This window comes from Parasteatoda tepidariorum, chromosome 3, assembly GCF_043381705.1.
Source record: "Parasteatoda tepidariorum isolate YZ-2023 chromosome 3, CAS_Ptep_4.0, whole genome shotgun sequence".
Classification (NCBI taxonomy): domain Eukaryota; kingdom Metazoa; phylum Arthropoda; class Arachnida; order Araneae; family Theridiidae; genus Parasteatoda; species Parasteatoda tepidariorum.
In genome coordinates this window covers 41,188,461-41,208,064 of record NC_092206.1, presented here as the reverse complement: position 1 = coordinate 41,208,064, position 19,604 = coordinate 41,188,461, and the positions used below count along the sequence as shown (strand labels likewise).

Below are 19,604 nucleotides of genomic sequence, written 5' to 3'. Positions count from 1 at the left end.
CGTAATATATATATATATATATATTCGTGAAAAATTCCATTTTTGAATTTTTTAACAAGGTGATATGAATAAATCAAAAGTAATTAAGTTATTCTTTCCAACATGTGGCAGTTAAGCATTTAAATATTTTCAGCGATTTCAATTACATATATCATATCATGTACTTTTACAGATCTAATTAAAAATTACAATAATAACAAACAAGAAATCATTTTTTTCTCAGAACTTGAAAAGAATTTAGTATCGCTAGTGAAATTAGTTCTCTGTCTGAAGACAAAATATATAAATCAGAACATTCATAGATATTTAATTAAATGCTCATATTTTCGCTAGATATATATTTTAATGATCGAGAAAACTATAATCATCTATCAATAATTTGAAAATATATATAATTTGCAATAATGAATTATAGTAAATAATGTGGTTAGAACAGAACAAATGAATATATCATATAATATTTCGTGAGATTGTTATGGACTGTAGATATCAAGTGATGGAACATAAAGACAATTGACATAATATGCGAAATTGATTCCAAAAAAGCTTTAATCTTAAAAAAGTCCTAGTTATGTGTTCCTTGATGAAATATTTTTAATTAGAATTATTTTCAAAAATTGAATAAATATTTATTTGAAATTAAATGCTTTAAATTAAATCCCCTCTTATATTCCAAAATTATAAGACTATTCAAAATTATAGAAACATAAAAATATTCAATTCTGAATTTATAATATTAGTAAATAAAATTTTAACAAATAACATTGTTAAGAAAGTCAATTATATATATTATATTACAAACTATATTATAAATATTTCACAAAATAAAACATCACTATTATTATGTGATGCATTCTACTAACATATCACATATTAATTATTGCATCCTTTAAGTGAGCGTTTAATTAAGAAATGGGCTGTCATAATTTTTTTTAAGATTTTAAGATTTTTGCTATTTTTGTAGGCAATGAGTATGTAATGTAATTAAAATTAATAAATTTTGTACATCAAAACAGGAATATTTTGGGCATAATTTTATAAAAAAGACGAATATAAGGAATAAAAGTTTTACTTACTTGGCTCTTTGCAAAGATAAAAGGAGAACATCAAATTTATAATTAATACAAGAGTCCACAAGCTTCCACAAAATTCCATTGCTAGTTATATAAACCAAATGTTCCTGAAATTAAGTCAGAAACTCGTTTCAATGTTTCGAAAATTAATCAAAATTTGCATATCATGATTTCTTCATTTTCCCAGTTTTCCTTTCTCTTTAAATAGTGTTAGAAACGCTAATTATTCAAATGTGATTATTAATATATATTTTTTCTCATTTCTTCTAATATATGTTTCCCTATTCAAACTTTAATTTTAGAAAAAAATTATTTTTATCATGTAATAAAATAATCAAATTTTTAATTCGAAAAATAAAAGTCTAATTGACTTATCCTTTGTACGATATATAATTTGATTAACAGGTGGTTATTCTTCCTGAAGATTTTTACAATTCAGCATTTTTGCAAGTGTTAAAAGTCACAAATAAAATTCTCATTTGAAACTCTTTCTTTCGATAAATAAAAGAAATAAGAAAGATTTAAATCTCCAGAGAGTCCGGTAGCAATCGAAGGTTTCTTCTCCAGCGAAATTACAGAGCTACGTTCTTTTGCACGGTTGTAGGATCCAAAACTGTGTTAAGAAAGCGAATGATCGTTCAGCTACCAGCGGTCTCCGTGTTATTGACATTTCCGCTAGGTGGCGTTTCACACAAGTGCCATTTGTATCATTTATCAAGCGAAATTCTGTAAAAAGAGCACTCTCTGAAAATTCCAAGGGCTCTAATTCTTACTGAATAAGATTGTCGGTTGTTAAAAGGGAGAATATTTAAAAATCTATCATAGGAACTAGTTTGTAAATGCCATGCTTTGCGATGAGGAAATGGAATGTCAACTACTTTACAAGAATTAAAAGTGTATCATGCTCTCAAAACTTTAGCAAATTTTTTGTATCGATTTTAGTGGATAGCGTGACGCTAATAAAACCTTTCAATAATTTATTCAATTTTAAAAGCAATAATTGACTTATTTTTTAAAATATCAGATCTAAACTGAAATTCGATATTTATCGTAATTGAACATTGATATTTGTTGAACGATGTTTGATAAATATATTTAACAGTGCTTTAATTTTCTTCTTATTTCACATTACAGTAGGTACAGTAAACAGCATGAAAATATTTGAAAAGTTTTATTGTGTATTAAAAAAGTTAATCATCATTTAAGTTATAATTATGAGTTAAATATTAATATTATCATATCTAATTAAAATTCATTTCTATAGCAATATTCTATTTAAAATAAGTATAATTATGAACTGCACTAATTATGAACTGCACTAATTATGAAAGCTGTATTAATTTTGAAATGCATTTATCTGTACCATTTACTGCATACTAATTAAACTGATGATCCAGCATCTTATTTATGGCTCGTTAGTTTTTATATCATGCAGTGCAAGATACAGAAATGGAAATTAGTATCAGTTGACAAAATACCGATGTAAATTGAAATTTAGTCTGAGGCTATACTGCTTTGAAATTGAACAAAATTTTGTATTTCAGGTGAACTAATAAAATTGAATTATGAACTAATAGCAACTGAATTATTGTAAAGCAAGTTTTGATTTTACCTAACAAATAAAAATTTAAATAAATTATAATGATTGAAAATGTTCTATAAAGTATAGTATTTTTTACACCATGAATCATTTTACTTTAACTATATTTAAAGTGTACAGTTGGAATAGATTGTTAAATAGATTTCAGATATATTTTCCCACCCAACCCTAGGCTTTAAAACACACGTTCTGTTGTTCCAAAAGAAACAGCAAACTTTGAAGTATTGTGAAGCAAAAATAATTTTGTTTTAAAGAATAAAAAAAATTTCTTTCCTTTATCATAAATTTCTATACTAAATCCATGATCGTTTCTCGATTTAACATTCAAAATACTCTTTAAATTATTTGTATGTAAAGGTGAGAAAAATTTTTTTTTTTCAACTCTAATCAATGTACTATCTTTGATACATTTGCTGGATGTCTTCTAAGATTACGAAAAACTCGTGAAATAATTCCTTATTGAAACTGCATTAATTATTATAATATTCGTAGTACCAAAATTATCTAAGCGTAACCTGCGTCAATATTTGCATGGCTATTTAATACCGTTATCCTAAACGAATAAGTTTGGTTCTCCATTTACTCTGATTTTTAGTACATAGCTTATTTTTATTTTAATTTATACATTATATTAAAACTAATTAGCCATCGACATCAGTTGTGAATTTATGTGGTTTTGCAAAACGAATAATTGTCGTTTCCCTAATAACTTTGCTTAACAAAATTAAATAAGCATTGGTGTCAGTAAGAACATGGAAATTTACGTTTCGTCTAAAGTAATTAGTACCAATTTTTCATTAGTTATTCCTTTCAATACTTTTTTTTTTTCATTTCAATTCAATTTCACAGTTGAATTTAAATAGTTTAATTTTAACGAAACATCATTTAAAAGATTTACTGTAAACTAAATAACTCGGGTGGATAACTTTTTAAATTATAAATTGATGACTTAGTTCACCAATTTTAAGATGTTAACTTTGATCACTGAATTTATGTCACTGGTGAATAAATAAATTTAAGCATTTAAGTACGTATAATAAATTCTTCGTTTGATCTTATATAGCTATGAGCTAGCAAACAGCACAGTAAAGCTTAACATATTTAGAAAGCATAAAATCGCCTATAGTTTGATTTAAAACAGTGTCTAACGCTTAACCAGTAAAAAAATTACATTTTTCAACCTTCGCCCTCTGAGGGTTCAATTGAATTTTCGAGCCAATTTTAGAATTAAAGCTAAAATTTGCCCTAGCAACCGTTGTTTAGATTTCATGGCGATGGAACAAATGGTTTTGGAGACACACAGACAGATATGAGAGAGACAAAAAAATATGCTTTATTTTATTATTAAAGATTTATATTTCCACACCAACTTTTATCTATCTCATTGTGCTTCCATTTAAAGCTTAATTAAATGTTTTAAGTGTTCAATTCCAAATCACTTACGTTATGTGAGAGTAAAATTAAGTGTTTTACATCAAGGTAAAGCATTTAACACAGAATAAGTATTAAATTATTGATATTTTCGAATATCTTTTTTTATTTGAAAGAAGTACAAAACGCCATTGCATTTCAATATAAGTGCTAATGAGGAATAAAAAAGTTGAACCTTTTAAATATTTTGTATCCTGAAAAAAACGTTTACACGCGAATAGTTATATTTGTTTTTCCTATTCTTTCCTTTATCACATTATTGAAAAAAAAAAGTATGAATAATTTTATTGTGAGCTCTATAAGTGACAAATACAAAGAAATAATTCAATTCTTTTTTTTTATTTTTCAGTTATTTGTTTTATTTACCGATCAACGTTATAGATGTAAAATAAGGCATTTACTATTTACTTTTTTTGTAGTCAATGCGACTGTTTTTCAGGATGCGTAATTATAATAGGATATCAAGCTTGCATTAACTATATATAAAAAAATAAAAATTGAGTGAAACTTTCTTACGTTTTTAATTCCGAGCTTTTTTGTTCATTTTTGAATTGCTTTTCTTTCGTGTTTCTTTCATAATATTTTCCCTAGCGACGATGAATAAAAATACTGCGTGCGGGGATTGACTTCAAACAGAAAGTGAACAGTTTTTGCAAAAATTGCAAAGTGTGCCATTATTGGTTAGCAGCTGTTTGCAGAAGTAATGACTGAATTCTTTAATTAAAAGAGGCAGTTATAAAGCAACCATGTTTACCTTATTACCGGAGGAAATGCAAAATTAAACATCACAGCATTAATATTTTATGAAAGTCTTTTTTAAGATGCAGTGTAAAATCACGTTATTAATAAAGGGAATTTTAAGAAATTTGTGCTGAAGCTATTAGATAGTTCTTTTTTTTTTACCCTCGCACTTTATTTATGAAATAAACACTATGTAATCAGCAATTGCAGTTGTTGCTTTTTTATGTTACACTAGAGCTGCACAAAGAATTATTTCATAACCGACGTTGAACAGCCAAAATTTTGGCCAAAAACTCTGTAACCTTGTTATTTTGAACTCAATCCAGAGGACAAGAGAGCTCCAGGAACAAGTATTGGGAGAAATTAGCCTCAGAGGAAGAGACAAAGGATTGGTTATTCGCGACGATCTGAAAAATATCCCTGAGGATGATAATGCCGTCACAATTTTGATCCTCTGTGGAGGGAATGAATTCCCCGTGAAGTCAAGCACATTTTAACGAGAACTGATACCGCACACCATCGGTCCCTTCGCTGCCTGATCAAAGTGGTCACTCACCAGCACCTTAACTGCAGCCAGCTATAATGTGATTAGATTTAGGTATTCCAACAAAAAATGCAAGATGTAAAATTCCATATCAGTTAACAAATTTCGTGGACCTTTTCGTGGACCACACTCTCTATTTTCATTCTTATTCCATTTCTTAACTCTATTTAAAAAAAAATCCACTCTGCTACCACAAATGTATATATTAACAAGAAAGCAAGTTGCGTACAAACATTTCTTTATGACAGTATGTAATATATGTTTACATGCATATCTTTTTGACGAAGTTTTTTCTAATGTTGGCATAATCTTTGTTAGTGTTCTTCCTTTTTTGATTTAACAAAAAACATTAAAATTCTTCCTCTTTTAATTTATTTTTAACGATCTTCAAACTCAACTGAGCTGTCAGAAATACGTGACACTGTGAAGTCAAAATTTATATTTTTAAGCATGACATGCCTCTACGAGAGGTTCTTCTAGCAATGGCACCCTCTCCTTACACAGTACAAATGTCACGAAAAGCTTTAGTTGCTTTGGAATCTGGATAAAAATCCAACAAAAAAAAAACTGGCGAAGATGTTCCATCTTTCTAAACTTGGTATTTCATTTTAAGTCATCTGAAATTAAGGTACATTTACTCGAACAAAAAAATTCATAGATTGCGGTTGAACAAAACTTACTTATATAAATCATCTTAAACATTAGGTTGCAACATTTAGTACCATGCGCATTGTTAATTTCAAAAATGGTGCGACCTTAATTGCTAATCCACTAATAATACCATTTCTTAACATAAGCTACATTCCTTTAGAAAATTAAAATATATTTTTACTAATTTAATAGATTTATTACTATTATTATTTGAAATTTAATCTTGGAACGGGACGATAATATGTAAAGTTGAAAAATAGATTAACATTAAACAATTAGCAAATAAATGCTCCACACATTCGCTTGTCAGCCTCTAGATGATTTCTAATAGCTCTCATCTCCTTTGCAATAAACAGTAAACTATCAAATCACAGAATGAGTATCTTTAAAAGTAAAATTTTAGTTTTCAATATTGCACATTAAGAACAAATATTGATTGAAATCTATTCATAGCTAGGGAAGGAAGTGCCTTTACGGCCACACCCCATCTTTTTCCAAGTAGTTCTAATCAAATTACTTTATCAGAAGTGATTAGTTCCCAAAAATACTTGATGTATTTAAAAGTACCTTAATATGCTCATGAGTTTTGAAATATTAAGCAAATATCTGATTTTTAATTCCCAGCAAACAATGAAATGAATGATGGGTAAAATTTGATCATTCGTATACACAATCTAACTAATGTTATCTAGACTTGTTTAATTACAATGTTTATTTTACTACTGATATCAAAGACGTACATCAAATAAGTTTCTAAAAAGTATTTTAAATTCGATTGGTGAGAATACATATTTTATTTTAGAATTGTGAAAAGATATATTTGCTTTTTAAAATTTTTACTAGCATTTATTATAATGACGTCTCTTATAGTTAGTGTTGGTACGGTTTATAAAGTATTTCCCAGAAAAATATCGCAAATTACCTCAATCTGAAGCATTTTTAACTTTATTCCTTTTAAGATATGCAAGCATTCTTCTCAAGTAACAATTTCTTTCGTTTCTTAAATACTCTTTTTTCTAAAATTGATAATCTGGAATATAAATAATTTTATCATAATTTATAAAATCATATCCCCTAAGAATTTTAAACAGATGACATTTCTTATTTGGGTTTTGCTTTGCATGTGTTTAGACTGACTGTTTCGATGTCAATATTTTATATAAGTTTAACTTGTCAGAAGTAATAGACAAAACTACTTCATATTTAGTTAAGTATTTTCTAGGTAAAATCTTAAAAGATCAATATACTATTCGGGATTTAACTTTACGTTCATAATAATAAAAAGAATAAATGAATTAAACAAAGCACTTATTAAAGCAAAATGCAGTCATAAAATTATCAAACTTTTAAACAAATTAGAAGAATACCAAAATGCTATAGGTTGAAATGTAGAAACTCTTCAATTCACTATGGATACAGGTACTTAATAAGGACTTACAAGAAAGATAAGAGGCAGATTACAGGTCAATCAACTCCTATAAGTAATTGCTAACAAATTTTAAAAGCAGTTTCATTTTATATAAATTATCTCCCCCTTTTCATCTTCAATCAAAGCTGAAGCATATTTTTAATTATAAATTGCATTATTTTTAACTTACTGTTTCATTTCATTAAAGCATTTTTTTAACAAAGTATTATGCATATTGGGATAAAACAAGACAATATCGTTCTACTAATACTTCATTTTATTCTAAAAAAATGATTTTAATAAAGTAATAAGATTCAAAACTTTTTGTAAGAAAACCTTTTAACTTGATAGTTTTATTATGTTTATGAAAGATTTAAGGCAATAAGAGCAAAAACTTCTATTATATCTAACAAAGATCTGCTTACTGTGTATAAATACCGAGGAAGTTAGTTAACACTGAATGATTAAAGCCAGTGCAAGTTCTAATGAAGTTCACATTAAGCTTCCACGAACGGCCCTCTCTTATTGAGATAGAATCTAAAAACACTACACATCATTAAAAAATGTTGCATAAGAGCCCATTAACATACCAAAGGGGAAAAACTTGGAAAAAACTTGGTTTCCAATAAAAGTTAAGAAATTATACTTCTTGCAAAGGCTTATGATTAAAGCCAGAAAACATGCGTTTAATCAGCATTTTAATCATGAACTACAAGTTAAAATATTAAACTGTTTTTGTGTGGAATCACCAAAATAGAAAGAAAAAACTTCATCAAAAAGAAGTTTCGATGCCTACCAGAACTAACGATTTGCGTCCGTTATATGGAAAATATAAATCATGTGCGGAGGTAATGCACGTTATGGAACTAACCAACGTAAAGTAGAATATAAATGAATATTACTATGTACATTGGCGCCTGCATTTAAACAATCATATCGAGTATAATATTATAATTTTTAGAAGAGGAGTAAATATCATGTTTTATTAAATTTTATATCAAAAAGAATAATTGATAAGCAATAAATATTCAAAGTCTAACACTCTGAAAAATGCAAGTTTTCATATATATATATATATATATACTGTACTACATCAAGTGGGATCCAAAGATGTCTATAGTAAAGTAGTGAAGTCAGTAATGAATAGCAAACAAACTAAAGAATATAAACATCTCCAACAGCATGTCAAAAAAAAAATTAAATACGAGCTTATAGACGAAGTAAAACAAATACACATTAATTATATATCAATTATTTAACACTTAAAAACAAATTCGCTATCAGTCATTAAATAGTTATGAATTTCACGCAACTGCTATAATAATACAAATTAGTTAAATTTNTATACACACATATATGCATATATATATATATACACAAACATATACATATACATATACATACACAAACATACATATACTTACCTATACACACATATATGCATATACATATATATATGTATATATTCATTGATTGGCCTCACCTCCACCCGGGTTAAAGCCCGATAAGCCAGATGCAGCTGAACTACATCAAGTGGGAGTGGGATCCAAAGATGTCTATAGTAAAGTAGTGAAGTCAGTAATGAATAGCGAACGAACTAAAGAATATAAACATCTCCAACAGCATGTCAAAAAAAAATTAAATACGAGCTTATAGACGAAGTAAAAAAAATGCACATTAATTATGTATCAATTATTTAACACTTAAAAACAAATTCGCTATCAGTCATTAAATAGTTATGAAATTCACGCAACTGCTATAATAATACAAATTAGTTAAATTTCTCATTTTAGGTATTTAATTATGGTATTAGATTGTGAGACCGGAATTAAAATGATTAAGTATTTTCACCAACTTTTGAAAACAGATTATGAAAAATTACTGACTAATTTGAAGCCACTACCAAAATTAATAATAAAGGAGGTTTTAATGTTAAAAGGCATCATCAATTTAAAAGATACAGAACAGCGATTCTCTCATACTATTAATAATATTGAGGATTTATTTCTATTCAAGGAAATAAAGTTGGTATTCTATGTGTGAACATATACGAACATTATATTTTAGTTTAATTTGCACAATTTAAACTTTTGTAATCAGAGCTTTCAAAACCTTTATTTCCCGTATATTCAGCATTTATAATGTATTTGTGATTAATTTTAGCTCTAAATAATCAGTATTTATTATTTTAAATTATGCTACATCTTTAAAATAAATTTCTTTCTTCGAAATACATTTTAAATAAAGAAGCAACCATAGTTAAAATGAAATATTGACCAGTTCTTGTTAGTGATAGTAGTTTCTTACCAAAGAACATCAAGATTGTTTTTTTTACACTTTTGAAACACTTTTGAAATAAAAGAAAAAACAATATAAATAAATAACTATACGTCAACTTACAAGCTAGAATAGTAAGATATTGTTATTTTCACTATTTTAGCTTTTTTATCGAGTGTTACTNTTTTTTAACGTTCAAGTTTTAATAATTTTTTTTAATATTTTTGTAAAATATTTTTAAATAAAAATATATATTAATTTATAAATAATTTCTGTAAACATTTTAGAACTATTTTTGATCGAAACTGAGAAAAACTGCTAATGTTGAAATTTTATTATTTATGATTTTATAAGAGTTAACGCAATAAAATTTTCGATGAAAAAAATTGTGTCAAAGGGTTATAATTATTTTTTTTATCGAAACACTTTTGAAATAAAAGAAAAAACAATATAAATAAATAACTATACGTCAACTTACAAGCTAGAATAGTAAGATATTGTTATTTTCACTATTTTAGCTTTTTTATCGAGTGTTACTATTTTGCAAACAAAATTTTAAAAACTACAAACAGGTAAGTAATTTTTTAGATGTATAATCAATACCATTTGAAATGTAATGTTGAAACATAATGCAGAATTTTAATTAAAAGAGTTGATAAATGTTAAAATTAAACATTTATACAAATAAAAATTAGACATTTATCTTAGTTTCTATTAAAATAAGAATTGAAAAGTGAAAATTAAAAATATATGGTAAATTTAACAGAAAAGTTAATTGAAAATGTTAGTAAAGAGGGAATAGATTATTTAAAGGGGGTTCAAACTTCATTCGATTTGAAAACAGCATATATCCATAAAATCATATATTTGAGATAAAATAAATTGTATCATTAAAATCTGAGATATTAATTATATTCCATCACAAAATTCAAAATATCATATTTTATTCTATTGTTCTAAACTCAGGAGATGGAAAATTTAATGATATATTCTAGGAATGAAGATTAAACTATACTTTTAATTAAAATTGTCAAAAAAATAAAGCGAAATGAATATTGAAAAGAATATTAATACTTCTATATCATTTGTACAACATTACTCTGGCTTTTTCTGAAAAGATTTATCTAGCAAAAATCGAACAATATCTACACGGTGATAATGGATTTCAAATATGGAATTACAAATTATCTTTCACGAAAAACGAAATTTAAATTTAAAATAAGATTATCAGGAGCTTAAAAAGTTTTTCATAGTGGCTGTAAATTTACTTAATTCGGAGGGCCTGTAGAGACCTTGTAATTGTAAAAAATGCAAAAATGCTTTAAATTTGTTACTGTATTTTGAAATTTGAAACTAGGCAAACAATAATAGCTTTCTATATTAAGCTGTCGCATGACTGAATAATTAAAACAATTGCTTATAATATTTTAATAAATTTTTTGAATTGAAATGTTCAATACATTGATTTTTTATTTTGCTAAAAAGTTTAACATTATAAAAGTGTTTAGAGAAATACAAAATGCGAGTTCATAAGGTATTAAAAAAAATGTATTAGTTATGAGTTTTAGTTATGGTTTTTGGAGTAAATTCGCGTACTATAAAACTTTAAAACCGAACAATAGTTAATACTAATTTCTAATGAAATACATAGAAATTTGTATGCTTATATTTTCTTATCATTAAGCGATAATTTTTTTTATCTGTATTTAAATATTTATTTTGCATGCGTTTCTCAAAAAGTTTAATATTTCGTGTAACTATACTAGTCATTAATGCACATTAGTGTAGTTTACACCTATTTAATAAGATAGGTCCATTAAATAAAGAATGGTGTAAAGTCTTACAGTTAATATAAAATTCTTCGAAATTAGTTAACTTAAAATTCTATGAAGCATAAATATATAAAAAAATATAAATAGATAAAAAAAATTCAAAATAATTTGTTCTTCTGTACAGTAGCAATAATTACTTTTCCGTTTCTTTTCCACCACTAAATCCTTGGTAATTTAATGTTCAGATATCATTACAAATATGCATATGATAACTGATAATATTTTTGACAGTAGTTTTGAGTAGTTTTAAAAGTTAATTGTACATATTTATTAGTTTTTGCTTTGGTACATGATATAACTTATAATTCGAAATTAAACCTAATATAATCTTTGATAGAAAGTGTGCATCAGTATGGGTATGTATGGGATAAAATATGTTTTAATTAAAAGAATGAAAAAAACTGAACAAATTCTGAATTAGTTATCGAATACATTTTATATTGGGTTTTTTGTGTAGTTTATTGCTTTATAAAAATATCAACTCGCCATCTCAAATAGAAAGGCTATGTTACAGCTAACTAGCTTCAAAATCTTTTGGTAGTTTAAAAACTTTCAATGTTCAACAAACAAATATGACAATAAGCTTTAATTAAAAATCCAATTATATTCTATGTTCCGCATTAATTAGCTCTTACATAAATGTAATGAAATCCATTGGCACGATTTACTATTTAATTAATACAATTTTATCGATTACATTGAGTAATAAATACTGTTTCAACATTTTCTTTTCATATGATATAAAATGTTTTTTCCTATTTAACTAATTTGTTCTAGTATTACTAACAAATGAACGTTTTTTTAATTATCCCCACTTTTGTTAGCATTTTTGTGTGTTCAAATATCTTTTGATTTTTGGTTTAATGCCTGTTTGGATCTGTTTAATCATACTTTATGAGAGATTTATAGAACACTTCAAAAACAAGTTGACAAAATTATTTTTTAAAAAAAATAACTGGAATTAAATCCCTTAAATAAGAACAATATTTTCAGATTAATTACTTAATCTGCAACGCGTCTATTCTGCTTACTCTAAAAGAAGCAAACCGAAGTAAAATACGAAAACAATTCTGAAATTTCTTAAAGTAAAGCTTTAACCCCTTGGGGACGGGTGATTCAGAAAAGCATTCGTACAAAATCAGGATCAGGACGTAATTAAATAAAAAACCGGTATTTTAAATGTAGTCGTTACTTCGCTTCGTAGTACTTACTTCGCTTTTACTTTAATTATTGTTAGTTTAATCATATATATAATTAATGTTAATTCAAAGTATAACTAAGTAGTTTTATTTTGAACAAAGTAGTGGTGAATTAAATAAATCAAACAATTTTAACTCCCCCCACAAATAAACTGCTAAGGAATTACTTTGATTACCAGTTTTATCTTTGCACCCTGGTTTAAAGGGTTTTATGCTGGCACGTATTTGTGACAGTCGGTGCGAAAGGGTTAATTATCCTTTTTATAACTTTTCTATTATTTTCTTATCTATAACCCCAAAGATATTGTTTTTAAAGGATAAACTTAACAGCAATCTTAAACTGCATATATCAAGAGACCTAAATGTTATTTCAATTCTAAAATACGCAAAACCGAATATATAAAAATATTTTGAGGTACTAACGTACCCACAATATGTAAGATCGCATCAATAAATGCGATGAAGCATAAGAAATCCTTTATTTCTTTGAGACCTATTCTTGCTTGGGTCGTAGGTTACTTGGTGAACAAGGCATTACCGTCAACGGCAGATGTCAAAGGATGGAATTTTCTGGAGCAGAAACCTCGTGGGGATCTTGTCTATCATTGTAAGCTCTACTTGACATTAGGAGTTCTTCCTTCCTTCTATTTAATAGGAGAAGAAGTAAGAGACAATGCGGTGGTGAAAGAGGGGGTATCCCCCCTCTTTTCCTAACTCCGTTAATGAGGATGAAGCAGTCTGGATCTTTCTTGTTCACCGCAAGTGGTGTTGGTAGTCTGGAAAGTGTTTCCTTTTCCTTACTTTTTGGGCCTTAAGTGCAATGGTGTCGCTTAATGTACATTTTGTTAAAGGCAGGAGGAAAAAATAGGATACCTCATTTAGATAATAAGATTTTTTTTTTATTTCCAAAACAGTTGTGATGCAGTTATGAACATTTTATTTATTTACTGACTTATTTAATACGGAAAAAGAAGGATTAAACCCTATTTGCTAGCTTATTTATTTTTGCAAACAATGAAGCAATATGAAGGAATTAAGGAAGAAGTCTAATTAAACAAAAAAAAACTTGCTTCAATTAACATTTCTTTGTTGTTACTTATTCAATTCATTCGAAGTTTATTAGGTCGGAAAGATTAATTACGTATTTTAGATGCAATTTAAATTATGGGTTTCTGAAACTATCCAAGCAATACTTTATGTGCAACACGACTTTTTCAAAAAAATGTTCGACTGATTTCCCTCAAATTTTGTATATTGTCATTTAAATTTGCATTTTTTAAAATGATGAGAAAAAAGTGCATACCGTACAATTCAAGATATTTTTGACCATAAAAAAAATAATGAAAAATAATAAATATTTGCTAAAAATTATATTTTGCAATGAAATATCATTGCAGTGGAATAACATTAAAATATGTATATCATAAAAATAAATAAAACAATTTTGATAGCAGCAAGGCGATCACGGGTTACTCATTAGCAAAATGGTTGTTGTCCACTTCTTAGGACTTTAAGCAACTTATACTTTGAACTTAAGCTTTTTTTTTACGACTTTATTGTGTTTTCATCTTGGACATCTTTAACTGTTAATCCTGAACAGCTCGGTGCACTATTTTGCAGACATATTTGAATGCATCTCAGGCACATTCTGTGTAAATTCTTTTGATGACTGAATAGACATTTAACAGCCAATCGAGATCAATATTTATATTTCTCGGATCGGTACAATGGTGTAATTGTTTTTTTTAATTTCTAATGGCAAGGCAATACAAAGAAATAATTAAAAGAACAAAGAGAGTAGAACAGATGACATAAAAGAAATTGACCGAAGTTATTGCCTCATTAAAAGTTCTCTTGCACGCCAATACAGGGCCGTCTCAGAGTCTCCATGGAGTGATGAGCAACGGTGGAGGTAGTCTTTATTCATAGGCTCTGCCAAATTACATAGGGGGCAGTATGGATGGTGAAAAATCCTAATGCGATGGAGATGTTCTCCTAAACAGTCATGTCTGGTCAAAAGACGGAATTTTGCAACAGCTTCTTGACGTGGAGAATCGCTAATGACCGTAAGATCACCAATTCTCTACCGTTTTGACTGCAAACGATCAAGTAGTTGAACTTTAAAATGTTTTGTCATAATCTGCTTAATATACAGCTTTATAGAATATGATATGATATTTTTGAATATCTTTACTGAAGTAATCTCGAGCCCTTCTTCACTAGGAAATCAGCCTGCTCGTTTCCATATGGTGTAATTGTAAGTTGCATCATACGCGCGTTTCGGATTCACAAGTTCATACATGAAATATAATTTGAAAGCTGGACTTTTTTTCCCTTCAATTTTACATGAATAGTGAATGAATGTCTCATATTGCGTGGAAGACAGTCTACAGTCATGTGCAAGTCATTGGGTACGTTTACAATGGATCCTTTTATCCTTAACTGGTGATCAGCACCCAGTTCTCGTATTTGCATGAAAGGAGCTCGGAGAGCCACCTATCGCTCGAGTTCTATTCTCTCAATCTCCCCTCACAAAAGAACTTTAGTACTTGTGTGAAGGGCGGGCTTCATGCTGTGTTTGTGAACGGAATCCTTTCTTTTTTCCTTTTGTGTGTAACGCTTAAGGTATTCCCGTCTACGTTCTTTGGTTTTGGCGTTTTCAGCCTGGTTAAGTTGAGGGCTTGGCATGGTTTATTTCTTGCTTCAACTCTAGCTTTTGGGACCATGTCAATCTGTTTGGATACTTTTTACTTGGGATATTCACCTGAATTAGTATTGAAAATGATCCAGTTTGAAATGTTGGTTAGAATAGCTGATTCTTAATTAAAACAATAAAAACAAAAATATCGTTCAAAAAAGAAATTCTCTTTTATTCTCAACTCAAGAAGTATGTATGAGATCTCTCTGGTCCCATATCTCAAAAATAAACTCACCAACTTAATGCATAACAAAATTAAACGTGAAAAGGGAATTCTAGAAAAAAATTATCAAACAGCAGCTGTCGCCATAGCAACGCATGCGCAATGTTTATTGTAGTTGAAAAGTGTGATGACGTCATCAAATCCTAACCAAGAGCCATTTTGCCAATGGGTTATTAATAATTTTAAAAGATATTATCCTACTTATATCTATTATGGCCTGAAATTCAATCATGATTAAAAATGCAGTTATACGTTGCCATGAAAATAAATAAAACAAATTGAAATAAACTGTTTTCAAAGATATTATCCTATTCAAATTTATTTTTCAGTACTTCTCAAAACATGCTATGCCATAAAAAGTTTAATAACTGACACTTTTAATTATGAAAATATCAATTAAATATGTCAGTAAAAACCACCTAAATCAGATTTATCAACCATACTTAACAACTAATGTGATGATGAAAAAAAAAGTATGTATAGGCTTTATTTATCTATAAAAAACAAATACGGATCGAATAAGAAGAAAAAAAACGTATTGCGGATTTTTTTTTAATTTTGTTTGAGCAATTCAGTTGGGAAATCATCTAGCATGGGAAAAGAAACTACGCTTTCTGTTACTTGAAAAAAAAAAAAAACTCAGTGATATCAGGAAAAAAATATGAAAGTAAATTTAATCCAGATTTTTTTTCCTTTGCAACACACACGTAAGGTAACATCGGTTGTATACCTAAAGACAATTCTTCTGGGCTAATGAAGATAATGCTCTTCAACAAGCTGAGTGTTTTTTTCCGCCTTACAACTCTTCATCTAGTACAGATTTACGGCGAACATGTTCTTGTTACTTGTCAGATTTATTGTTCTTTTTCTTTCAAGTGATGTTTTATGTTAAGCGAGCGTGACGGCAAATATTTTACTTTCATGATTGTGAATATTTATTTTAAACATCGCCATGCATAAATATTTTTGAGGAAAAAAAATGGGAACTCATTTTCGTAAATATTCAAAGAGCTTGCTTTATTTGTAAGGTATAGGTAAACAAGTAGATAGAGGTATGCACGGATTATTTGAGGCTTAAAAAAAGCTTTTGCATGTTTTTAAGAAGTTTGTATTTTTATATACGTATCGTTTTTTAATATTTTATATTTTAAAAGAATGTAGTATGTGTTTATTTTTTCCTGTCATTTCTGATACAAATTTACTTTGTCAGTATTGGACTCTTCTATATTTAACTTAAGATTTTAATTAAATACCAAACAGATTAATAAGTTAGAGAATTAAATTTTAAATCAAAACTTACAGTCACACAAAATTTTAGATTTGTTTTGCTTTTATTATTTTAAATTATTATGATGATTTTGCTTTGCTAATTTCAGAAATTTGTGCAAACTAAATGTCAAGGTAACATCAATAATACACTACTAACATTGTTGGTAACCGAAATAATACTCATAAATCTAACTAATGTTTTAATATACTAAAAAAGTGGTAAATAAATAATGAATATAAAAATACTTGTCTGTTTCATATTTGTTGTGGAAAATTAAATTTTTGAAAATATGAAATTGAGCATAAAAAATTTGAGAATAATCTCATTACGATCAACAAGATATCAAACAAATAACTTATAAATTCTTTTTGAGACACTCAAAAGAAAATTAGTTCAAGCAATAAGGAAATGTATATTAAATATAAATTTTAAGCCACTTTTCGTTACAGTTCTAATTAAATTATTAAAATATTATCTTAAATATATTTATAAAACGTAGAGTTATGAAAGAGAGTTTGGAAATCATTACTCAAAAGATATGATTATTATCTTATTTCTTAAAATGATTCTTTAAATTTCAACTTTTTAAGTGGTAAATATTTAAGCTTCTGCAAATTGAAAAGTCTTGAAACAGCTATTTACAGCAAATGTAGAACTTCATTCTAATAGAACATGCCGAGCAAATCAAAGTTAAATTTTAAGTTTTTACTAGTTTATAGTTTGAAGTCTACTTCAAAATAGGAAGATAAGTAATTTATGGTAGTAACTTCATATGCTTTTTCTTTCGTTTCGATTTTTTCAGTGCTCCTCACACCAGAGTTGGCCGTTGATTACAGTAATCGATTACAACTGTAATTGATTACAGATAATTACAGCTATGTAATCAANCTATGGTATTGATATATTTTGCTTGGGCTATATTAATACAAAACGAAAAAAAAGTCTTTTTGTGGATTGAAATTACTGTTTTTTCAGGTAAGTTAAACTATTTTTAAAACAACGTAAGTTAGAACAAATATTAAAAAACCCAATTTTTCAATGCAGTAAAAAAACATAGCGAAAAATTTCTCCAAAGTTCTCGACCTCATTATTCAAAGTTTGTCAAAGACGTTGTCACTTTTAAACCGTATATTTAAGCCAATTTTATGCGTTTGTAGCACTAAACGAATTTTTTTTCTACTCTGACTACGTTCTTCCATTTAATCATGTTCCTTTAAAAATATTGATTCTCAAGCTGACGTCAGTCAGAGCTTGGAAAGATAAAGCACCTTATAAAAGGCGAGGATAATTTTTTCAACTTAAATAAGTGGAGAAATAAATTTCAACTTTTCAAAACAAAAGAATGGCTTTTTCTCCTCTTTTAACTACATCGATGGACTGAATACTCACGCTATTCATTTGCATAAAGGTAACGGAATAAACGTTTCCGACCTTTTAATGATGATTAATAACATAGCCAGGTAGAAGAATAAACCAACCTTTGAAAAAAATATAAATTATTTTGCCTAATTTGCAGAAAGTACTAACTTTGTTAATTAAACCCTCGCACAACTTATTATTTTAATGTTAATGAATTTTTAACTAAAGGCTTGACAGTTTTGAACATGTTAAAATTATTAATTATTTATAAGCAATTTGAATTACTTGAATGTGACTGTTTAATTAACATAATCTACTTCTATGTTCGGAAATTTAAATAAAATTTAAAATAATTATTTCCATTCAAAAACATTTAACTAGTATTGTAAGGTTAATCTTAATGTAGTTGCAATTTTTATCCTAAAATTCCAACTAGGGGCAAATGATAAATGCTACGTCTATAAATAACCATGCAAGGTTGAAATGATGCTAGATTTAAGTATGCTAGTTAAATTCTAATGAAGTTCACATTAAGCTTCGATGAACGGCGCTCTCTTATTGAGATAGAATCCAAAAACACTACACATCATCATTAAAAAATGTTGCGTTAGAGCCCGTTAACCTACCAAAGGGGAAAAAAAGCTCAAAAGCTTGGTTTGCAATAAAAGTTAAGAAATTATACTTTTTGCAAAGGCTTAAGAGTGTCTTTATTCTATCTTAAAAAAATTATATTGACATTGTAAAATTTTTATTTTTTTATTGATTAATCAGTCAAACTTATGGTGGCATTCAAAATCAAAGCACAAATACAACGCTTATCGTAAGGTTGCTTGCTATCTGGGATAAGATATTTTGAATTTTTATTTAATTTAGTAATTTAATAAAAATTAAAAAAAAAATATATATATATATATCAGCGCAAACCGAAAACACTTNATATATATATATACATAGCACAATAAAAACAAAGCCGAACTAAAAACGGAAAAAAGAGAAAATGACAGTAAGTTAATAGTAGATAATATTATAGTAATAGTAGAATAGTTAATAAGAGATTATATCTTTTCTTTGCTTTGTTTTCCGGATTTTTAATTTCTTTTTTTTTTCGATATCAAAAATTATATTTTTTAAATATTTTAGAAGAATTATTTTTAATTATTTTCTTCTCGTCATTACTTTTTATATTTTTTATTATTTTCCATATTTTCTCAATATTTTAGCTTATTTCATGAGTTCTATATACTTGCAGCTTATGCGCAGTTAATAAAACTTATTAATTTTCTTTGTTTTTCTTATAT

The 19,604-nt window shown here is 27.4% G+C and overlaps 1 protein-coding gene across 4 annotated transcripts in view; it reads right to left on the bottom strand.

Annotated features, from left to right (window-relative positions):
• LOC107453431 (nephrin) overlaps positions 1–19,604 on the bottom strand; it is a 259,466-nt gene that overhangs the window by 192,524 nt on the left and 47,338 nt on the right. For 3 of the 4 annotated variants that reach the window (XM_043040896.2, XM_016070260.3, XM_043040897.2), the window contains exon 1: positions 1,077–1,705. In XM_043040896.2, coding sequence (XP_042896830.1) covers positions 1,077–1,155 — 79 coding nt within the window. In that variant the 5' untranslated portion in view covers positions 1,156–1,705. Of the gene's footprint in view, positions 1–1,076; positions 1,706–19,604 lie in introns of those variants that run through there. The other variant, XM_071178517.1, reaches the window with a different exon arrangement.